General features: G+C 34.8%; 1 protein-coding gene across 5 annotated transcripts in view; it reads right to left on the reverse strand.

The window, feature by feature from the left end:
- Nucleotides 1–5,258: 5,258 nt before the first annotated feature.
- The window catches only part of LOC148951791 (carbohydrate sulfotransferase 11-like), a 45,404-nt gene continuing 32,180 nt past the window's right edge, over nt 5,259–18,482 (reverse strand). For all 5 annotated transcript variants that reach the window (XM_089088722.1, XM_089088719.1, XM_089088720.1 and 2 more), the window contains one exon: nt 5,259–7,101. In XM_089088722.1, coding sequence (XP_088944848.1) covers nt 6,430–7,101 — 672 coding nt within the window. In that variant the 3' untranslated portion in view covers nt 5,259–6,429. The remainder of the gene's footprint in view (nt 7,102–18,482) is intronic.

Here is an 18,482-nt window from a genome sequence, read left to right on the forward strand (position 1 = left end):
CCGGCTTCCAATAGTCAGGAAAACACGACTATCTATTTATCAAGTATTACTAACTGAAAATGAAAAGTTAGCAAAAAAAAATTAGATTCTTGATGATCTGGAATCAATTTTGATATCAATAGGTTTACCAACAATTTAGCTTATTGTGCTGATTTCCAATATATAATATTTTTTAAGTATTTCGTGTCCCATTAGTGGGCCTGAGAAAATTTGCCAAATTGTCGAAAAAGGTAAAAAAAAACCATAAACGTCAAAGAATTTTAATGGAAATCACACCATCAGATTCAGCGTATCAAAGAACCCCACCGTAGAGGTTCCAAGCTCTTATAAAAAAAAATGAAATTTTATAGTATTTGCCAGAAGAAGCATCACGGATTCATCTTAAATTGTTGTTGTTGCTTTTTCCAGGGGTGATCATATAGAACCAATGGTACTAGAATTTTGCAACAGGGCTCGTTCAAACGAAAATTAAAAGATCTAGGGTCATTTTTAAGTGACCAAGAAATTGGAGGACAACTAGACCCCCTACCACGCCCTTTTTTCCTGAAAGTCGCCTGATCAAAATTTTGAGATAGGCATTTTGTTCAGTATTGTTGAAAGGTACAATGGATATATCTTTGGAGATGACATGACCCCTCAGAACCACCAGAGGAAAGGCCGCAAATTTACCTATTGTTTAAATATAGTATTTGTTATAGGGAAGTACACCGACATTTTCCAAGGGAGGAAGGAGATCTTCTGGAGATGGATTTTCTATAGGGAGAAGTTCCCATTGGAATGGAAGCTTCTGGGGGGTGAACTTTCCAGGGGAAATTTTGCATGGGGAGAATTTACCAGAATTTGTATACAGAAGGTTTCCTATTTGTCTTTTTTCTCTTTGTTGATCCCATTATACATGTAGAGACACTCTGATCGAACTCTCAGGGGGAAGTTTTCAGCTGAGTTGGAAATCTCTTGGGATATTTTTTTTTCTTTGGGGGGAGGGATTTTCCATGGGGATATTATCAGCAGGAGAAATTATCCCTGGAAAATTTCTGGAGGATAAACTTTCCAAGGGGGGGGGGGTATTTTTCAAATAGAAATATTCCCCAATTAACTTAAAAAGGATCAAAAACTAAATGAATACAAGTCTTTCTTCAAATAAAAGTATGGTAAGGAGTGCTTTTAAGGGAGAATCGTAAGCAAAAGCTTTTCTGGGAAGGATTTGCAGCAGGGATGGAATTGTCCAGGGGTAATTTCCCGGCGGAAGAATTTTACATGGGGGAAACTTATTATAGAGGAATTTTTTGTGGGGAAATTTTCCACAGAGGGGGAGGATTTCCTCGGATTTTCTCAAAAACGATCAGAAATAAATACAAAAACTATTTTTTCTACCGAAAGTAAGGAGTGACATTAAAACTTAAAACGTACAGAAATTATTCCGTACATGAGGGGGCTACTCCCTACTCAATACCCCCTCTCTTTGCTAATGTTCGACCTTTTGTCTAATTTTTTAAAGAAAGATTCTTGAAACACAAGGGCGGTGCCACCCTTGGAGCCCCCTTCCACCCTTAGTGGAGAGGGGTAGAGCCACCTCCCTCCACACACGTATTCTTTTCCCTAGATACATCCAACAGAAATTTTGAGATAGAAATTTTGTTAAAAATGGTCCAAAGAACATACAACAATGCCCTCAGCGTTTACACAGCCCATAAAAGCCCTGGGACAAGGGTTGTAAGTTATGTGCCAGGGGCATTTTAGGTTTTAGGAAATGGGTAGTCGTAAAAACTTCAGATGGGGCTCATTTGATTGAAGTTTAGTGCCTTTTATAAGAGTCAAAAATGATTTGAGGGCAAACCCCCCCCCCCTCCTATCAGTTCTGAAAACCAGCATCCAATCAGAATTTGTAGGACATCTATTTTGTTCAGCATTGTTCAAAGGTCCAGTAATTATGCCTTTGGGGATTTAACCCCCCTGATTAAAGGGCAACCCAGCTTACCTGGCGCTCCGCAACGTCGCTTGACTCCTGGATTGTGCCTTATGACATGCGCAAGAAATACTCTGATTGGCAAAAATGTACCAAAAGAAGTGAAAATGCTGACTCTCATGCCGGGCATACCTGTCAAGCGGAACTCTCGTAGGAAGATGAGCCTTAAGCTCTGACAATTAGCTCAATTAGCTTTTTACTGTTTACATGTTTTTATGACTGTTGTGCTTTCACACTAGTTCATTTATTATGCATGAACTAAATGAATCTTTTTCGTTTTCATTATATTCGATGTTAATTGACCACTTTGAAAGAGGTTTACAAGTCGTAAAAAAACTAGTATCTGAGATTTCAAGATGGACATATTATGAACATATTATAGACAAAATATGGACACAATTTGGCTCAAAAGGACACAATTTTGGATGCTCAAGGGACATATTCGTTGACCAAAAAGTTGGCAACCCTGACATAACAATACACTTGACATTTTTCTTAAACAATATTCTACTGAAAAGGGTGTGAAGAAAACATTTAATGTTGGTCATACAGTTTGAATCGATCAAACAAGAAATATTTTTTGTAAGGGGAACAACTTATGGTCCACTGAACTTTTTATAGTGTCAAAAGTCTTAGACACTAAACCTGTAACGTATCGTCTACGTGCTTTGAAAGATTACAAGATTCTGGGTGGTTTTTAAGAGTATGAGATGCAAAAAGTTAAAGCCACTGGAATGTATCGAGTTGAAAAGATATTAGAGTCGTACTCTCATGGGTAAGAGACAGTCGCTTGTTCGCTGGCTAGGATACAACTCTGATTTTGATTCTTGGATTTCCACTGAAGACGTTCACAATACCTAATGATTTTTATGTGACATTCATGTCCATATGTCCCTGACCCACTCTATGATTGTTTGAATAAAACAAGTGACTTTTAGTAAAAATTTTAGATCGAAAAAGGATTTTTTTTCCTAGAAAAATGGCGTATCTACCCCATAAAGAATCTCATCCATCAGTCAACTCATCTCTAAATCTTTTCAACGCAGAAAATGTTGATGTGAGTGTAAAACATAGTTACTATTAACAATTTTATCCGCAACAACAACTCTCTGAAAACGTACATTTTTCAGATTAATTCCAGTGAAGATTGTTTCACAGATTTGACATCCACATTTATAGATTTACATGTCGTTTTCAAAAAATCTAACAATGAAAAACCATGTGCACCTAAGGGGCTATCGTATAAAAATTGTGTACTACACAATTTGTTTAAATAAATCAGTGTCTACATAAATGGAGCATGATGAGCACAAGCAACAATCTTTCAAATTATGCAAGTTAAATACAGTTTATGTTGATGACTCCAATGTTCTATAATTTATTATGAGGTTCGGTTACTGGATATGAATATAAAACGGACACTGACACTAGTAATATACTTTGAGATGCGACAACTAAAGATTTACATATGGTTGGGAAAATAAATCATGAAATATTTAATATACCTCAATGGTTGCCCCCCAATATGAAAATTGATATAAAGCTGCAACTCACCCCGTCCAATTTTATTTTGCAAAAAGTACTTGGCATTGCACCCGATGTAACAGTCTCTCTCACCTCGGCAATAATTCATGTATGAAAATAATAAGTTATGAGTTGTGTTGCTTTGACAATTTAGAAATTAAGAGCTAGTGTAAATAATATCAAACTGTTTATTTTTCATACAATCACAAATCAACGATATAATGCTACGGGTACACGTACCTACACCGATTCGTCATTTATCAATGGTGAAACTCCTTCAGTACCTACGGTGTAGGTACGGGTACACGTACCTACACCGATTCGTCATTTATCAATGGTGAAACTCCTTCAGTACCTACGGTGTAGGTACGGGTACACGCACCTACACCGATTCGTCATTTATCAATGGTGAAACTCCTTCAGAACTTGCTTTGGCTTTTGTAAAAAGTACCAGTACCTTTGGATCATGGACAAATTCTCAACATGAATTTGACGTGTTTAGACTTTCATCTTTTATGTGTATTAATTAAAAAACACTTACCGAAAAATAAGTTTTTGAAAGAAAAGTAAAGGCCATTTTAAACTTAAGCTCAGCAGATACAAATACCTGTTAAAATTCAAACTCAAAAAGACCAAGAATTACTATTAAAGAATAAATGAAACCAAAAATGAACAGAAATCAAATAAACAATCATAGAAAAAAACATACAACAAGTAATAATATAAATGAATAAATAGATCTTAAAGCGAGTAGTGCTTAGATTGAATATGAAAATCAAGCTCAACACGAAAAAAAAAACATTTTCCTATTGAAGTATAAATGAAACTTAAAACGAAGAGAAATGAAATAAACAATCAATGCAAACAAACATACAATATATATTAATGTAAATTAATAAATAAATCTTAAAACGAGTGAAACTTAAATTGAATATGCAAAACAAGCTTGAAACGAACAAAAATCACTACAAACAAGAGTTTGGGTATCACCTCCTTCTCTCAGTGTAAAAGTCTATAACCTACTGCGACATGGGCGCTCTACGAAAAACCAATTTTATGACAAATATTTTCTTTGGTACTTAATGTTGAAAATAAAGATTAAAATTATAGTAACATTTTGAACTGATGAGCTTTCAGCAATTAATATCATTATACATCAAATATTCAGTTTAATTTATTAGCTCTTTTTAAAGTTGTTCAAGACGAATATAGTTTCACTACAAACAAGTGTTTGGATACTGCCTCCTTCCTTAACTGTAAATAAAAACCAAGAGCTTACTGCGTCATTGGCGCTTAACTGAAAACGAGTTATATTACAAATATTTTCTTCTCCAGTTTTTACAGTATTGAAAATAAAAATAAAATTACAGTGAAATAAATTCTTGAACTGATGGATCTTTCAACAATTAATACCATTATACATCAAAAATTCAATTTGATGTTGTTTATACTTTCCAAGACTGTTCAAGACGCATACAGTTTTCAGTAAAGCGCCAATGACGCATTAGGTTATAGACTTTTACAGTGAGAGAAAGAGATGATACCCAAACTCTTGTTTGTAGTGATTTTTGGTCGTTTCAAGCTTGATATGCATATTCAATTTAAGTTTCACTCGTTTTAAGATTTATTTATTAATTTACATTAATGTCTACTGTATGTTTGTTTGCATTGATTGTTTATTTAATTTCTGTTCGTTTTAAGTTTCATTTATACTTCAATAGGAAAATATTTTTTTTCCTTTTTAAGCTTGATTTTCATATTCTCTTGGGTCTATTTATATCCAAAAACCAAAAGTTTCTAAGATTTTTTTTGGTTGTTTCAAACTTACAAATTTTTTTAGAGCAGTGCCACATTTTCGTTATTGTTGCGGCGTTGAACCATAAAAATTAATCAGTAAAACTAAGTTATTAAATTTGACAACATTTTGTTCCCATGAAAATCAAACATTCACAATGCGTTGATTCCCATTTACAACTAATCCTTTAACAGGAAGTTACGTCCTCCTAAGCTCGGCGCCATTTGTTTCAAGTTTATTTTATGCTCATATTTAAAACACCTTTCAATATATCAAGGCTTGCATTCAGTGCTCCCAAAACTCTATTACTTCATATGGACGCTTTTCCTAGTAAAAATTGAATTTTTCATGTTTTCTAAATGTTACCGATATATATAATTGTATAAATATCCACAAAACTGATTCGAACGATCATAAATCATTTTCACTGTCCTTGGTGCTTAAAATTTATTTTAGTTTAGGCGATTTTATTTTTCCTTTTAATTTGATTTATTTTAATAAAATCTATTTTAATTTTACGGTCACAAAACTAGTTTCTAAGTTTTCAATATGAAGCGTGATAGATAATAGAAGCAAGGCTTTGGTTCAACATTTTATTAAAAAAAAATGGAATCTTATGAGTGGCATTGTATGGCACTACGGCATCTTGTCAATTATAAGCTAAGTTTTAAAGTTATGTTTCTTATTGGGTTCCTTTGCAATCAAAGCACGGTTTTCCATCCTATTAGAACTGTTAATATCAATTTTCTACCTTTAAAATATGGTCGTGAAAATCAACATTAAAAGAGACCATTTAGCTTCAAAAATCCTCTTACTTTACTTATGATGATCATCTTATTTACTCGATTTCCCTTATTTATGGTGAAGTGTAAGTGAAGAAAAGCCAGGCTATTAAAACAAAACAAAAACAAATCTACTAATAAATGCTAATCTATCTTATATCTGTCAATTATTTTATTGACAGTAATAAAAAGCATAAGAAGGTAAAATCATATTGCCGAAAAATATTGAAAGTTGGCAGTCCCTAGAAGAAACCCAATTGGATGAAAGCCCGAATACGAATTTAGGCTGAGTTATTTTTTCATGCGTTGGGCAAGGCGTTGAAATGCAGGCATTGGTCAGGCTATCTTAAGATACTAGACCTTTAAATGTAATTATGTATGTCAAAATCATATCCAAACAGTTCAAAATCAAATTTATATGAATCATATAGTTTATATAATTGACTAATTGTCAGCTGCCGCATGAACTTTGTTAACTTGTCACTAGAGGTCACAGGATCCTTATAGGTAAACTTCACTATGCTGCTCAAGTTTCTTGAATCTAATATGAACTGGGTATCTTCCTTCATATGTTCAAATCGAACAATATAATCATATTTGATGAAACACGGGTGGATTATTTTGTAATATTGAGCCCAATGGCTATCTATTTTGTATGTTTTTACTGTTTTCGGATTTATAAGGAATTCCACAAACTCAGAAAATGTTGGCTTTCCGCTTTTAATCTCTTTTCGGGTCGCTCCACGTCTATATTCTTTTATTATACGTGTACCGTAAGTGCGTTGAAAATATTTTTCCCCTGGATCACCCAGCTTGTCATTGTAACCAGATACAAGACGCTCAAAAGGATGACGGACAACGGCAAAGACAAAATAGGAATTTAGTTTTCTCTCTGTCTCGTCTTGATCCAATTTGTAAAGGCTTGGGAACTTCATTCTGAAATGTACATCATAATGTTTGATGTTTACTGCATCAGTTTCATTTGACTGCTTTGTTAGAATGGCAAATATTGATTTCCAGAGGGAGCAGCCAGTCTAAAAAATTAGAAATTGAATTCAAATTGCCTAGGTAAGCTGTAACAGAGACTGGACTTAATTCCTAGAAAGTTTTAGAATTCTGGGAAATTGCCTAACAACTGTTAAAAATAGGTCGATATTAGAATGCCATCTATTCTATCAACGTTACAAGACGAGGCAGAAATGAAGCGCCATATCAAGCCTAGGCTAAAGCAAGTATGGAAATAGGATATAAGATTGGTTGCTTCATCAAGGAACAATCTTATGCTGTATATCAAAACAAGCTAGTGACGGGCTTTAAGGTATCAGACATGTTTTGTACTATTATTTTATATGCACTCCATAATATTACATAAATATTATGCGCAACGTAAAGTCTGCAAAAATGCGCAACGTAAAGTCTTGAATTATGCTAATTTGAAAGAACCATAGAACAGTACTACCGAATGAATTTAGTATCGTGCCTCAAGGTATTAGATATGCTTTATATGCTATAGTCTATGTAATCTTACGAAATCTATATAATATCTATACAATCATTCAGAGCACATATAAAATATTAGACAAAACATGCCTGATCCCTTCAGGCACGTTACTACATTCATTTCAAAAGTTTTGTGTTAAAGACTCAACTCTACGTTACATAATATTACGGAGCTCATACAAAATACTAGTGCATCACATGTCTTTTTACTTTAGGCACTTTACTGCTTTCGTTCCAATAGTGCTGTGTTATGGTTCTTTCAAACAAACATATTTAAGACTTTACGTTACGTTATGTAAACTTACGAAGCATATATCGAATATTAGCACAAAATATGTCTCACAGATTAAGGTATGTTAGTATCTTCATTCCAGTAGTGCGGTGTTATGGTTCTTTTAAACTAACATAATTTAAGACGTTTTATAAACTTACGAAGCATATATAGAATATTACTACAACATAAGTCTTACAGATTAAGGCATGTTACTATATTTGTTCAATAGTGGTGCTTTATGGTTCTTTCAAACTAACATAGTTTAAGACTTTCCTTTACATAATGTTAAGAATCAAAATAGATAATATTAGTAAAACTAGCATAATTTAAGACCTTACATTAACTGAGCACATATAGAATACTAGAACAACACATGTCTAGTAACTTAAGGTACATTACTACCTTCGTTACAATAGTGTTCTCATATGGTTCTCTCAAACTAGCATAAGTTAATACGCCAGGCTATGTAATCTTACGGAGTATATGTGGAATATTAGTACAAAACATCTCTGATATCTTAAGATACGTTCCTACATTCATTCCAGTAGCGCTGTGTTACTATGATTCCTTTTGAAACAGAAAATCTCTAGAATTTCATACAGTGTTGGACCTCCCCTCATATACATATAACTGTGTTTGGTTCTAAATAAAATACTGCTTAATGAACATTTAGAAATTGGTCTGTAAGCTATCTTAACTCATTTTATTAGGACAGGAATTGCATAGCTGCCAAAATAAAATAAAGAAAACATTCCCTGCAAAGAGTAGCGTAGGAAGGGGGTGCAGAGGGGGCGGACCATCCCAGGTACCAGTCCTGGAGGGGTGACACAAATTGGTCTAAAAGGGCTTATGATTGATTAGGGTCCACCGTGCAAAAAGTTGGGTGGAATAGTAGCAATTCTACCTGGCAGTTTTCAAATTTGTTGGCAGATTTTGTCTGAAAATACCATTTTTATATAAAATTTTATATACCCTTTTATATTCCAGTAAAACTCACAACTCGTACTGCTTTTGTTGTAGACTATTTTCTATAAACGAAAGTTTGAATAACCCAATCACATCTAAATTTGTACCTGGTTTTGAAGCTTGGTGAAAATTTAATCCAAAAGTTCAGAATCATGAAACCTCTGATCAACATGACAGTTGCTATAAAAAGTGGAAAACTTTAAAGCCTAAATCTAAATTTAAATCTAAATGCCAATAAAAGAATTGATATAGCAAACCAAGCGGCTGCTGAAACAGAAAAATGAAAATGGAGAGACATTTTAAAAAGACTGTTAGATGTCACTTTGTTTTTAGCTGGTCCAAATCTTCCATTTTGTGGACAAAGGGTAAATGTACTATCGGAAAACAAGGGGCATTTCTTAGAGCTGATTGAACTGTTATCAAAGTATGATCGTGTACTCAGAGAGCACTTGACCAAACTAGAACTTTCAGAGCAATCAAACGCACACAAAGTTTGACAACCTATTTGTCCCCTACTACTCAGAATAAGTTCATTTACTTCTTGGTTGTGTGGTAAAGGAAAAGATTATAACTGATATTAAAAAGGCAAAGTATTTTAGTATAGTGTTTGACGGCACACCCAAGGCCTCGCACATTGATCAGATGAGTGAAGTAATTCGTTACTTGTACACTGAGAACAAGAAATTTGAAGTAAAGGAGTCAGTTTTAGACTATTATTAGCTTACAGGAAAAAGTGCCGTGGACATTAAACAGGATTTTTCAAATGCTATTGAAGAAAATGGTCTGGATATAGCAGTGTGTCGAGGAAAGGGCTACGACAACGCTCCAACACTGGCTGGAGTACATTCAGTGGTAAAAGCTAGGATTCGTGAGCTTAATCCCAAAGCATTGTTTGTACCTTGTGCCAAACAAAAACCCCTTTAAAATTGTGTCGGATGTAAAAGAAAGCTGTACTATGGTCATCATCATACTGCAATGACCATGGTCAAAAACCTTACAGAGAAGAATTCCAGTTCAAATATCAGTTATAGTCAAAACCCATTATCCCAAAAGGCTAAACACCTGGGTTGGAATCTGATTACATCGAAACATGTTCAGCTTGTTATCTGCCAGAAACGCCCACATATGCAGTGGGGAAGTGGGCTAAAATTTCTGTACCAGTAGGCATCTGAATGTAATGTTTTGTAAAGAAAGGAGGAACATTTAATTGCCTCAAGATATAAACGCATTTAATATACATTTAGCGTTTAATACACCATAAGGAGGCTAAAGATTTAATTCTATCTAAATAAATAAAATTAAAAAAGTAAAATTCTTTTTTATAATAAATAAATTTAATATGTAAAATTTGAGTAGTCCAATTTTAATTTTCATTTCAATGCTGTTACAACTGGAACTGGAATTCGCAATATAGTTCGCTTTCAATGATGCGCCAATGACACAGTAGGCTTTAGATTTATACAGTTAGGGAAGGAGGCATTAGCTAAATTCTTGTAGTGAAACTAAATTTGTCGTGAACGGTTTAGGGAAGGAATAAGATTAAACTAAATATTTGAGATAGGGTATCAGCTGCTGAAAAGCCCATAACTTGAAAATACAATTTTACTGTAATTTCATTTTTATTTTCAATATTGTAATGAGTATTTAAAAATATATTTGTAATATAGTTCATTTTCAGTAAAGCGCCAATTACGCAGTAGGTTTTATACTGTTACAGTTAGGGAAGGAGGCAGTACCCATACTCTTGTTTGTAATGATTTTTGTTCGTTTCAATCTTGATTCGCATATTTAATTAAAGCTTTATTCGTTTTGAGATTTATTTATTCATTTATGTTAGCACATGTTGTATTTGTTTGCTATGATTGTTTATTTAGTCTGGTTCGTTTTGGGCTTCATTAATGCTACAATTGTAAGATATTTTGTTTTTTTTTAAGCTTGATTTGCATATTCAATTTTAGATGAACTCCTTTTAAGACTAATTTGTTAATTCATATTAGGACAACAAAAGAATAAAACGACACCAATACGAAACCGGAAGAATGGAACAGCAAGAACAGCGCAAGAAGAGATAAGAAAACTAGAAAAAACACTTTTTTTTAAAGAAACAGCCCAAAAAATTGCCCCCCCCCCCGTCCACACAAAAAAAGCAAACCATATGTATTTAAGCTACTCCAACCCCATCCAGGTAATAAGAGTCCAGTCTAATACAGGTTAGATTTTAATTACTTTTAATTTTATTGACGAGCAATTCTAATTTTCCCCTTCTCTTCTTCACTTGATTAGTTGCAGTTCCTTTTTTCTTATTGTTAGACGTTTCTGTTCTTTTCTAGTTTTATCGGCATTAAGCATGCCTCGTTTGACGCTTCTAAAGATATTAGCGGTCTTTTTTTTCTTTCATTGTCTTTTTTTCGGTGGTCGGCGTTTACCCCCTGCCCCCGGAAAATACACCCCTTGAAAAATAGCCCCCCAAGAAAAATGCCCCCCCCCCCAGAAAAAAAAACAGAGAAAATATCACCCCCACACAGCTGGCTGGTCTCCAATCCCTTTGGACTTAAAAAAGAGGACTAGAACTCGCAATTTCTGATGTAACGAGCACAGTTTAAAGTTTCTTTGACCTTGATGTGGAGGTGTGGAAAAGGAAGTGGCAATCCCCCTCCTTTACGGAGTAAATTCTGCTCGTTTTTTGGTTTAATGTTTTTCTTGACTTACAGAATAACAGCGTAGACCAGAAATATACCCAGAAATCATTAGGGAGTAGATATCAATTTAACATTTATGATGCGTTTTTAAAAGTTTCTTTTGTACCCCCCCCCCCCCAAAAAAAAAATATATATTTGCTAGAGAATGCCATTTTTCGTGCTTTTGTTGGGAAACTTTTCATTTAGGGGATTACCGGCATGATTTTAAAAACAATCAGAAATTAAAGTCTTTTTTAAATGAAAGTGCACAAGAAACATTTTTGGGATTTTTCCATGGCGGAAGGAATTTCATGGAGGAGTGCCAGATTTCCCGGTATCATTTGAGAACGATTAGAAATTAAATTAAAAAAAAAAGTTTTTTTAACTGAAAGTAAGGAGCAATACTTAAAATGGACAGAAATTATTACCTATACTTTAGTATAGTTTTGTATATAGCTTACGTGTGCTTTTAATTAACCGTAAGGTTTGACTTTTTATCCCAATTCCTTATGAGTGACTCTTGAAACAGAATGGCGATTTAATAGTAAGCTTTATTTTAACTTACAATAATTAATTATAAAAGAGTGTCGGTGGGTGCAGAGTGGGGACAGGGGGTGGTTCCCGAAACCACCTTGAGGGAGCAGGACTTGCCGACATCATCTAATTAACGATCAGAACTTAAAATTTAGAAAAATCAGTTTTTTCAACAGAAAATACTGAAAAAGAAAAAAAAAATAGTCCATATATGAGTGGGGCTGCAGGTGATAAGGCAGGTGATAAGTGCAGGCGAAAAGGTGATAAGGTGCAAGATACCGGATGGCTTCAAATTCAATGAGCTCTGGTTGTCATATGTGTCTTGTTGGGACCTTTAGCCCCTTTTGTTTCAGAAAAATGTCCTTTTTATAAATTTAACTGTATTTATGTTAAATATCTAAACCCCAGGAAAGCTTTTATTACGATGTTTGAAGAATCCACTAATTAGCGAGTGTCTGAAAAAGCCAGTTGAGTGATGACTCATACAGATTAAATTTAGAGTTTGAAAAAGATTAAAAGGATGCTTTGAGTCTGATTTGACTCAGCCATTCATTGCCTTTGGTCAGAGGTGCACGCGCCCGCGCGCGTCTTAAAGAATATTGGTTAATTCTAATAGTCTTGCATTTAGTTTCGTTTTGAGTTCTTGTATAGCGTGTCTTGAATACAGTAAGAATTTTTATACTATGTACTCTTTTAACTTTTCAGCCTAGGTCGAGTCTAAAGAGATAGTTAGAAATCTTATCGGTAAACCTTGGCTTTTAAATGTGGCCCTGGACCATCCGATCACGCTAGTAAATACGGAACCGTTGGAGTAACCGCGGAAATCGCACTATTTTGGGCCTACGAGGGATCTCCCCCTCCAGTAAGTGGCATAGCAACTCTTTGCGCCATTTTTGCCTTTAAAAGTGGTGACCCCCGTACATTACACATCCAATAAGTTATGCCAGCGGTACTTACACTCCAATAAGTGGTGGCAGCTAGAAAAGGACCTGTCAACAGCACTGATAGCAAAAGAATTTTGTGCTTTCGAAGAGACGGATTAATTTGGCCTAGAAAGTAGCCTATTGTGGTAACATATAAAAAGACAAAAATGCTCAATCAATTAATAGAATGATGAAGGTCTATAATGGGTTGTGTACCTTGTTAGACAAATATAAAAAAGAAAAACGTGAAATTAATGAGTTGAGTTTACAGTGGGGGAATCTCCGTATTTAAAAATATTAAAGGGTTTAATGACAGATAAGAAAACGTTGAAAGTTGGGTTATTATTTGAGTGAATTGGCGGGCTTAGAAATAATCTTCAGTGACGAAGGTTATAAGAGTATTGAGGACGGCAAATTAAGAGAATTTGTCAGTTTGTGCGCACATTGGACAAGGAAGGTGGGAGGTACCAGCCAAATTGAGGAATCTGCCCAAAAGAGGATTATATGTAGAGTAGGAGTATCTGGAGAGTATACATAATTTATTTTGCATGGTTCTTCTACTTTTTTAGTTTAGTTCAGCTAATTCACTAATTGAATATTCGTTCTGTTTTTTAGTTTATTTTCTCGCCCAACCCCTGTTAATTCGTTTTTCGGAGATATATTTCACTCGCGTGAAACTGCTAGTTGTGAAAGAAGTCGTTATTCCCTAAAGAAGTATACGCGGTAAAATGAGGGGGTACGAAAAAAACTTAGGAAGGATATGTGAAAAAACAAAACGAACTAACCCCTCAGAGGCTGTGCCAAATGAAGGGGAGTTACGAGTAAAAGAAAATATTATACAACGAACAGAGTCAGAAAACGAATTAAGAGAATATAAAGACAGTGAGATTCAGAGAATGCCAAGTAGCAGGAGTAGTAGAAGTTCAATTTCCAGAAGGAGCTCACGAAAAAATACCCAAATAGATATGACACAACACCTATTAAATTTCATGGAGAAAGAAAGAGAGAAAGATAGACAAGAAAGAGAACGAAAGGAAGAGGCTGAGAGGATAGCCAAAGATGTAGAGGAAAGAAAGCACCTAGAGTATATGAAAAAATTACAGGATGAGATAGATCAAATTGAAAAAGATAGTCAAGCCAATGAAATACTTCATCAGGCCTGTATGGACAAAATTGAAAAAGATAGACAAGCCAATGCAATATATCATCAGGCTCGCATGAAAAAAATTGAAGCCCGTAAGGGAACGTCAATGAGTGAGAGATTATCAGACATTTATTACACATTAAATGCTAAAACGGAAAATCATGCTACTTCGTTGACAAGGCGGGGAGGTGTACCGGCCCATAAAACAAATTGGGAGGCTACGTCGCCCTGTCGAAAAAACAAAAAACTTGATACGCGTGTTCAACATATTGATAATCCACAAAAATGGGATGCAGAAATAAAAAGACCGAAAGATATTGAAAAAAAGACGCGCGAGAATGATTTTTCGGGAAAATTTCCAGAAAATGGATAACTTGAAAACATTTTTAATGAATAGGAGACGCTAACAAGTATAGGCCAAAATGAAACCAAAGAAAAATGAGACGAAATTTATTGTACGCGCTTTTCCTCAGAAAGTTCGAGAAATTTTAGTCGAATATGAAAAACCAAATGTCCGAATTCTTTTCCCATTTGATGACGAAATGTTTGTTGCTGCGGTAAGAATAAAAAAGACTAAAAGAGAGAAGAAAGATATTAAGCGGAACTACAATAAAGAAAGGCAGTCGAAGATGGACACTGGAGTCCAATTCAGATTTCATGACGATTTATTTAATGCTACTATAAAACAAAATAAAACTAAGAGGGAGAAAAGAGATATTAAACGGAGCTACAATGAAGAAATGCAGTCAAAGATGGTGGACACTGGAGTCCAAATCAGATTTAACGATAATTATTTATTTTGCGCGAATGACAAAACTGAGAAAAGTAGAGATGAAAAGAGAAGTGTAGAAAAAAGACACACTTTGTAGATTCAGTATGCTGTGGAGAAAAATAAAAAATTATCTGGGCTGTTCCTAGATAAAATAAATAATAGAGGAGACAAAGAGGTCCAAGACCCACAGGGAAAATTGCAAAATTACAATAAAACGGAAAAACTTAGGAGGGAGGAGAAGACCCATGACAAATTAAGAGAAACTACAGATAATCCTGACATAGAATTGACTTGTCAACAACAGGTTACGCAAAAGATTGAAAGGTACTGAATTTTGGGTTGGATCGAAGAAATTTGGGAAGGAATCTGATATTGGTCTGATCAACTCAAAAGAGGGTTTGTTCCTTTTTGAGGGGGAGGAATCCCATGGGGAAGATCCCCTGCGGGAGAACGTGAAAGATTGTCCTTTTCCTCAATGCACAACTGGCGGACAAGTTGTGGTCCCTTTACTGAAATCTTGTCTTTCCAGTATTCAATTTCATCTTCATCCGTCATCGCCGAGCATTATTCATTCAATTATTTTAGGGGATAAGACCCAGAAAAAAGCGATTCAAGGTTTGCTCAGATTCTTACTTCATTGTCCTTAACTCCTATCGTTTTCACAGGCCTGTGTATTTTCGGCCTTGGATTGTTTGAAATTGCGTCAAGGGGCAATTTACTTTTTCATTGAGATGTGGGGTTGTTTCCACAGATGGAAATTAAGAGGCTAGTGCAGTCAAATTTTTCAAGATGGCTGGCATCATCGAAAGTACCAGGAACTGATTCTCTGCTCCTCTCAAATGTAAATTCGTGAGAGCAAGAAAATTTTTGTTTTTGATTGTGCTGTGCACTATGAATTTCTACCAATCTTGGGGACTTCGATTTTCGAGACCAAATGCGGATGTTAGACGGTCTAGACCATGGTGGATTCTACGGCGGAGACGTGGGGATGGCGACGAATCCTGAGCCAAGCGGTGAAAAGAAGAGAAGATAAGCAAGTTTGGTGATTTTGAAGTTGGTGTTATTTATTTTATGTTTCTGTTTTGTGCTCTGACCCATGGCGTGATGGCGGTCATTTTTCTTAGGAGGGAGTTGTTGGGACCTGTGGCCCCTTTTGTTTCAGAAAAATGTCATTTTATAAATTTAACTTCATTTATGTTAAATATCTAAACCCCAGGAAAGCTTTTATTACGATGTTTGAAGAATCCACTAATTAGCGAGTGTCTGAAAAAGCCAGTTGAGCGATGACTCATACAGCTTAAATTTAGAGTTTGAAAAAGCTTCAAAGGATGCTGTGAGTCTGATTTGATTCGGCCATTCATCGACTTAGGTCAAAGGTGCGCGCGCAAGCGCGCGTCTTAAAGTGTATTGGTTAAATGTAAGATTTTTACCTTTAGTTCCATTTAGAGTTCTTCATAGCGTGTCTTGAATACAGTAAGAATATTTATACTACTTACTCTTTTAACTTTTCAGCCTAGGTCGTGTCTAAAGAGATAGTTAGAGATCTTATCGGTAAACCTTGGCTTTTAAATGTGGCCCTGGACCATCTAATCACGCTAGTAAATACGGAACCGTTGGAGTAACCGCGGAAATCCCACTATTCTGGGCCGACGAGGGATCTCCCCCTCCAGTAAGTGGCATAGCAACTCTTTGCGCCATTTTTGCCTTAAAAGTGGTGACCCCCGTACATTACACATCCAATAAATGGTGCCAGCAGTACCCACCCATCCAATATGTCTGTTTTAATATGTTTATTACATCGTATGCACAAGTAATACTCTGCAATTGCTTTTTTTTATTGTTGAATCCATTACAATTTTAAACGAGGATTTGTTCTTTAGATGAAGGATAGTTTAGAATGAAGGATGAAGAGATGACTGCGTTCTGACCGCACTCATGGACTGCAGTGAAGTCAACCTTAGTTCTCACTGTAGTTTTGTTATAAGGATAAACAGACCCAAGTACTAAACGTTAATGCATAAATGTAAGTTTAATAAAATGTTGCCTTCTTACTTTAAAATTAGTAATTGTTATTAATAATTTATTTGCACGCAAATTTATTAATATTGTTTCTATATTCATATTCTAATAATATTTATATTATATTATTATCTATTATAATAATATGATTGCAGTATTATTATATATAATATTAGCATATTTATATTATTATGTATGCATTAATTATTTACGGTATTATTTAGAGATTCGCTTAGGGATGTGATCACGCTTATGCAGAGAAACCGAATTTGCAAGAATGTTATGTAATTTGATAAAAAAAAAAATATATCAACGACAGTAGTCAGAGTTCATGGTAATGAACTGTAAGCAAGGAGCGACTCGGCTCAAAAGTAACCAAAACTGTAAAAAATGGATTCTTAATATCAATAAATACATCAAAAGAAGCAAATTATTATGCTGATTTCAGATATATAGGATTCATAAAGTTTAGAGTTACCCATCAGAAGTTACGATATTTTTGAAATAGGGAGTAATGCCCTCTAAAGTTAAAGGATTCTTAATGAAAAGCATCTGTAAAAGCGTGGAATTTTGCTATTTTTGCCAGAAGACAGATGACAGAAGCGTGTTAATTATTTTTTTTTTCAATGGGGAAACTAATTGAAATAATGATCATAGAAGATCAGGAGTTGGTTTTTAGGATCAGTTGAATACTTTTCAAGAACAGTTGAATACTAAACTCGAGAGTTTAAAATTTGACCAGGTGAAAGATGAATGGAATATTTTTTTAGAGCATTTACTGAAACACAAGGACCGTTTAATTAGAATAGGAAGCTTTCCAAAAGTTCTAACAGCTTTAACTTGAAGAAAACGGTAATAAGGAGGGGGCAACCCTTCATATACGAAATAAATCTCCCAAAATTTGTAAACTGCATCAGTTGAAAAAGGTTAAGAAATTAAATAAAAAAAAACACATGTTTTTTTACTGAAAGCAAGAAGCGATGTCAAAAAACTTAAAACGAACAGAAATTATTCCGTATACAAAAGGGGCTGTCCCCTCTTCAACGCCTCGCTCTTTATGCTAAAGTTTTCATTGTTTTAAAAAATAGAGTTGAGGCAAAGAGTCAAACTACAGTGTAAAGAGCAAGGTGTTGAGGAGAAAACAACCCCTTGAGGCGGGAACAGCACCTTTCATATACGGAATAATTTCTGTTCATTTTAAGTTTTAGTGTTGTTCCTTACTTTCAGGTAAAAAAAACTGTTTTTTTTTATTTAATTCAAAAAAGAAAACCCCATTGCTTATTGCTTACGCAGAGCATTTGTTATTGGGAAGTAAACAGACATTCTTCGAAGAGGCGAATTTTATCTGGGGAAATTTTCAGTGGTGGGATGTGGAGGATGCCCCTCTTAAATTACTTCGCTCTTTATGCTAAAGCATGACTTTGTGTCCCAATCCCTTGCGAACAACAAGTGAAACACAAGGTTCGTTAAATTAGAATAAGAAGCTTTTTAAAAATTATAAATAACGTTAGCGTGAAGAGCGAGGTATTGTGGAGGGGATATCCTCCTCATGGTTTTAGGCGTTTACACGCCCCCCCCACTGCGTGGAAAATACTCCAAATAAAA

The sequence above is a fragment of the Artemia sp. Qi Xiang Cuo genome, chromosome 5 (genome assembly GCF_049724085.1).
Source record: "Artemia sp. Qi Xiang Cuo chromosome 5, ASM4972408v1, whole genome shotgun sequence".
In the NCBI taxonomy this organism is placed as follows: domain Eukaryota; kingdom Metazoa; phylum Arthropoda; class Branchiopoda; order Anostraca; family Artemiidae; genus Artemia; species Artemia sp. Qi Xiang Cuo.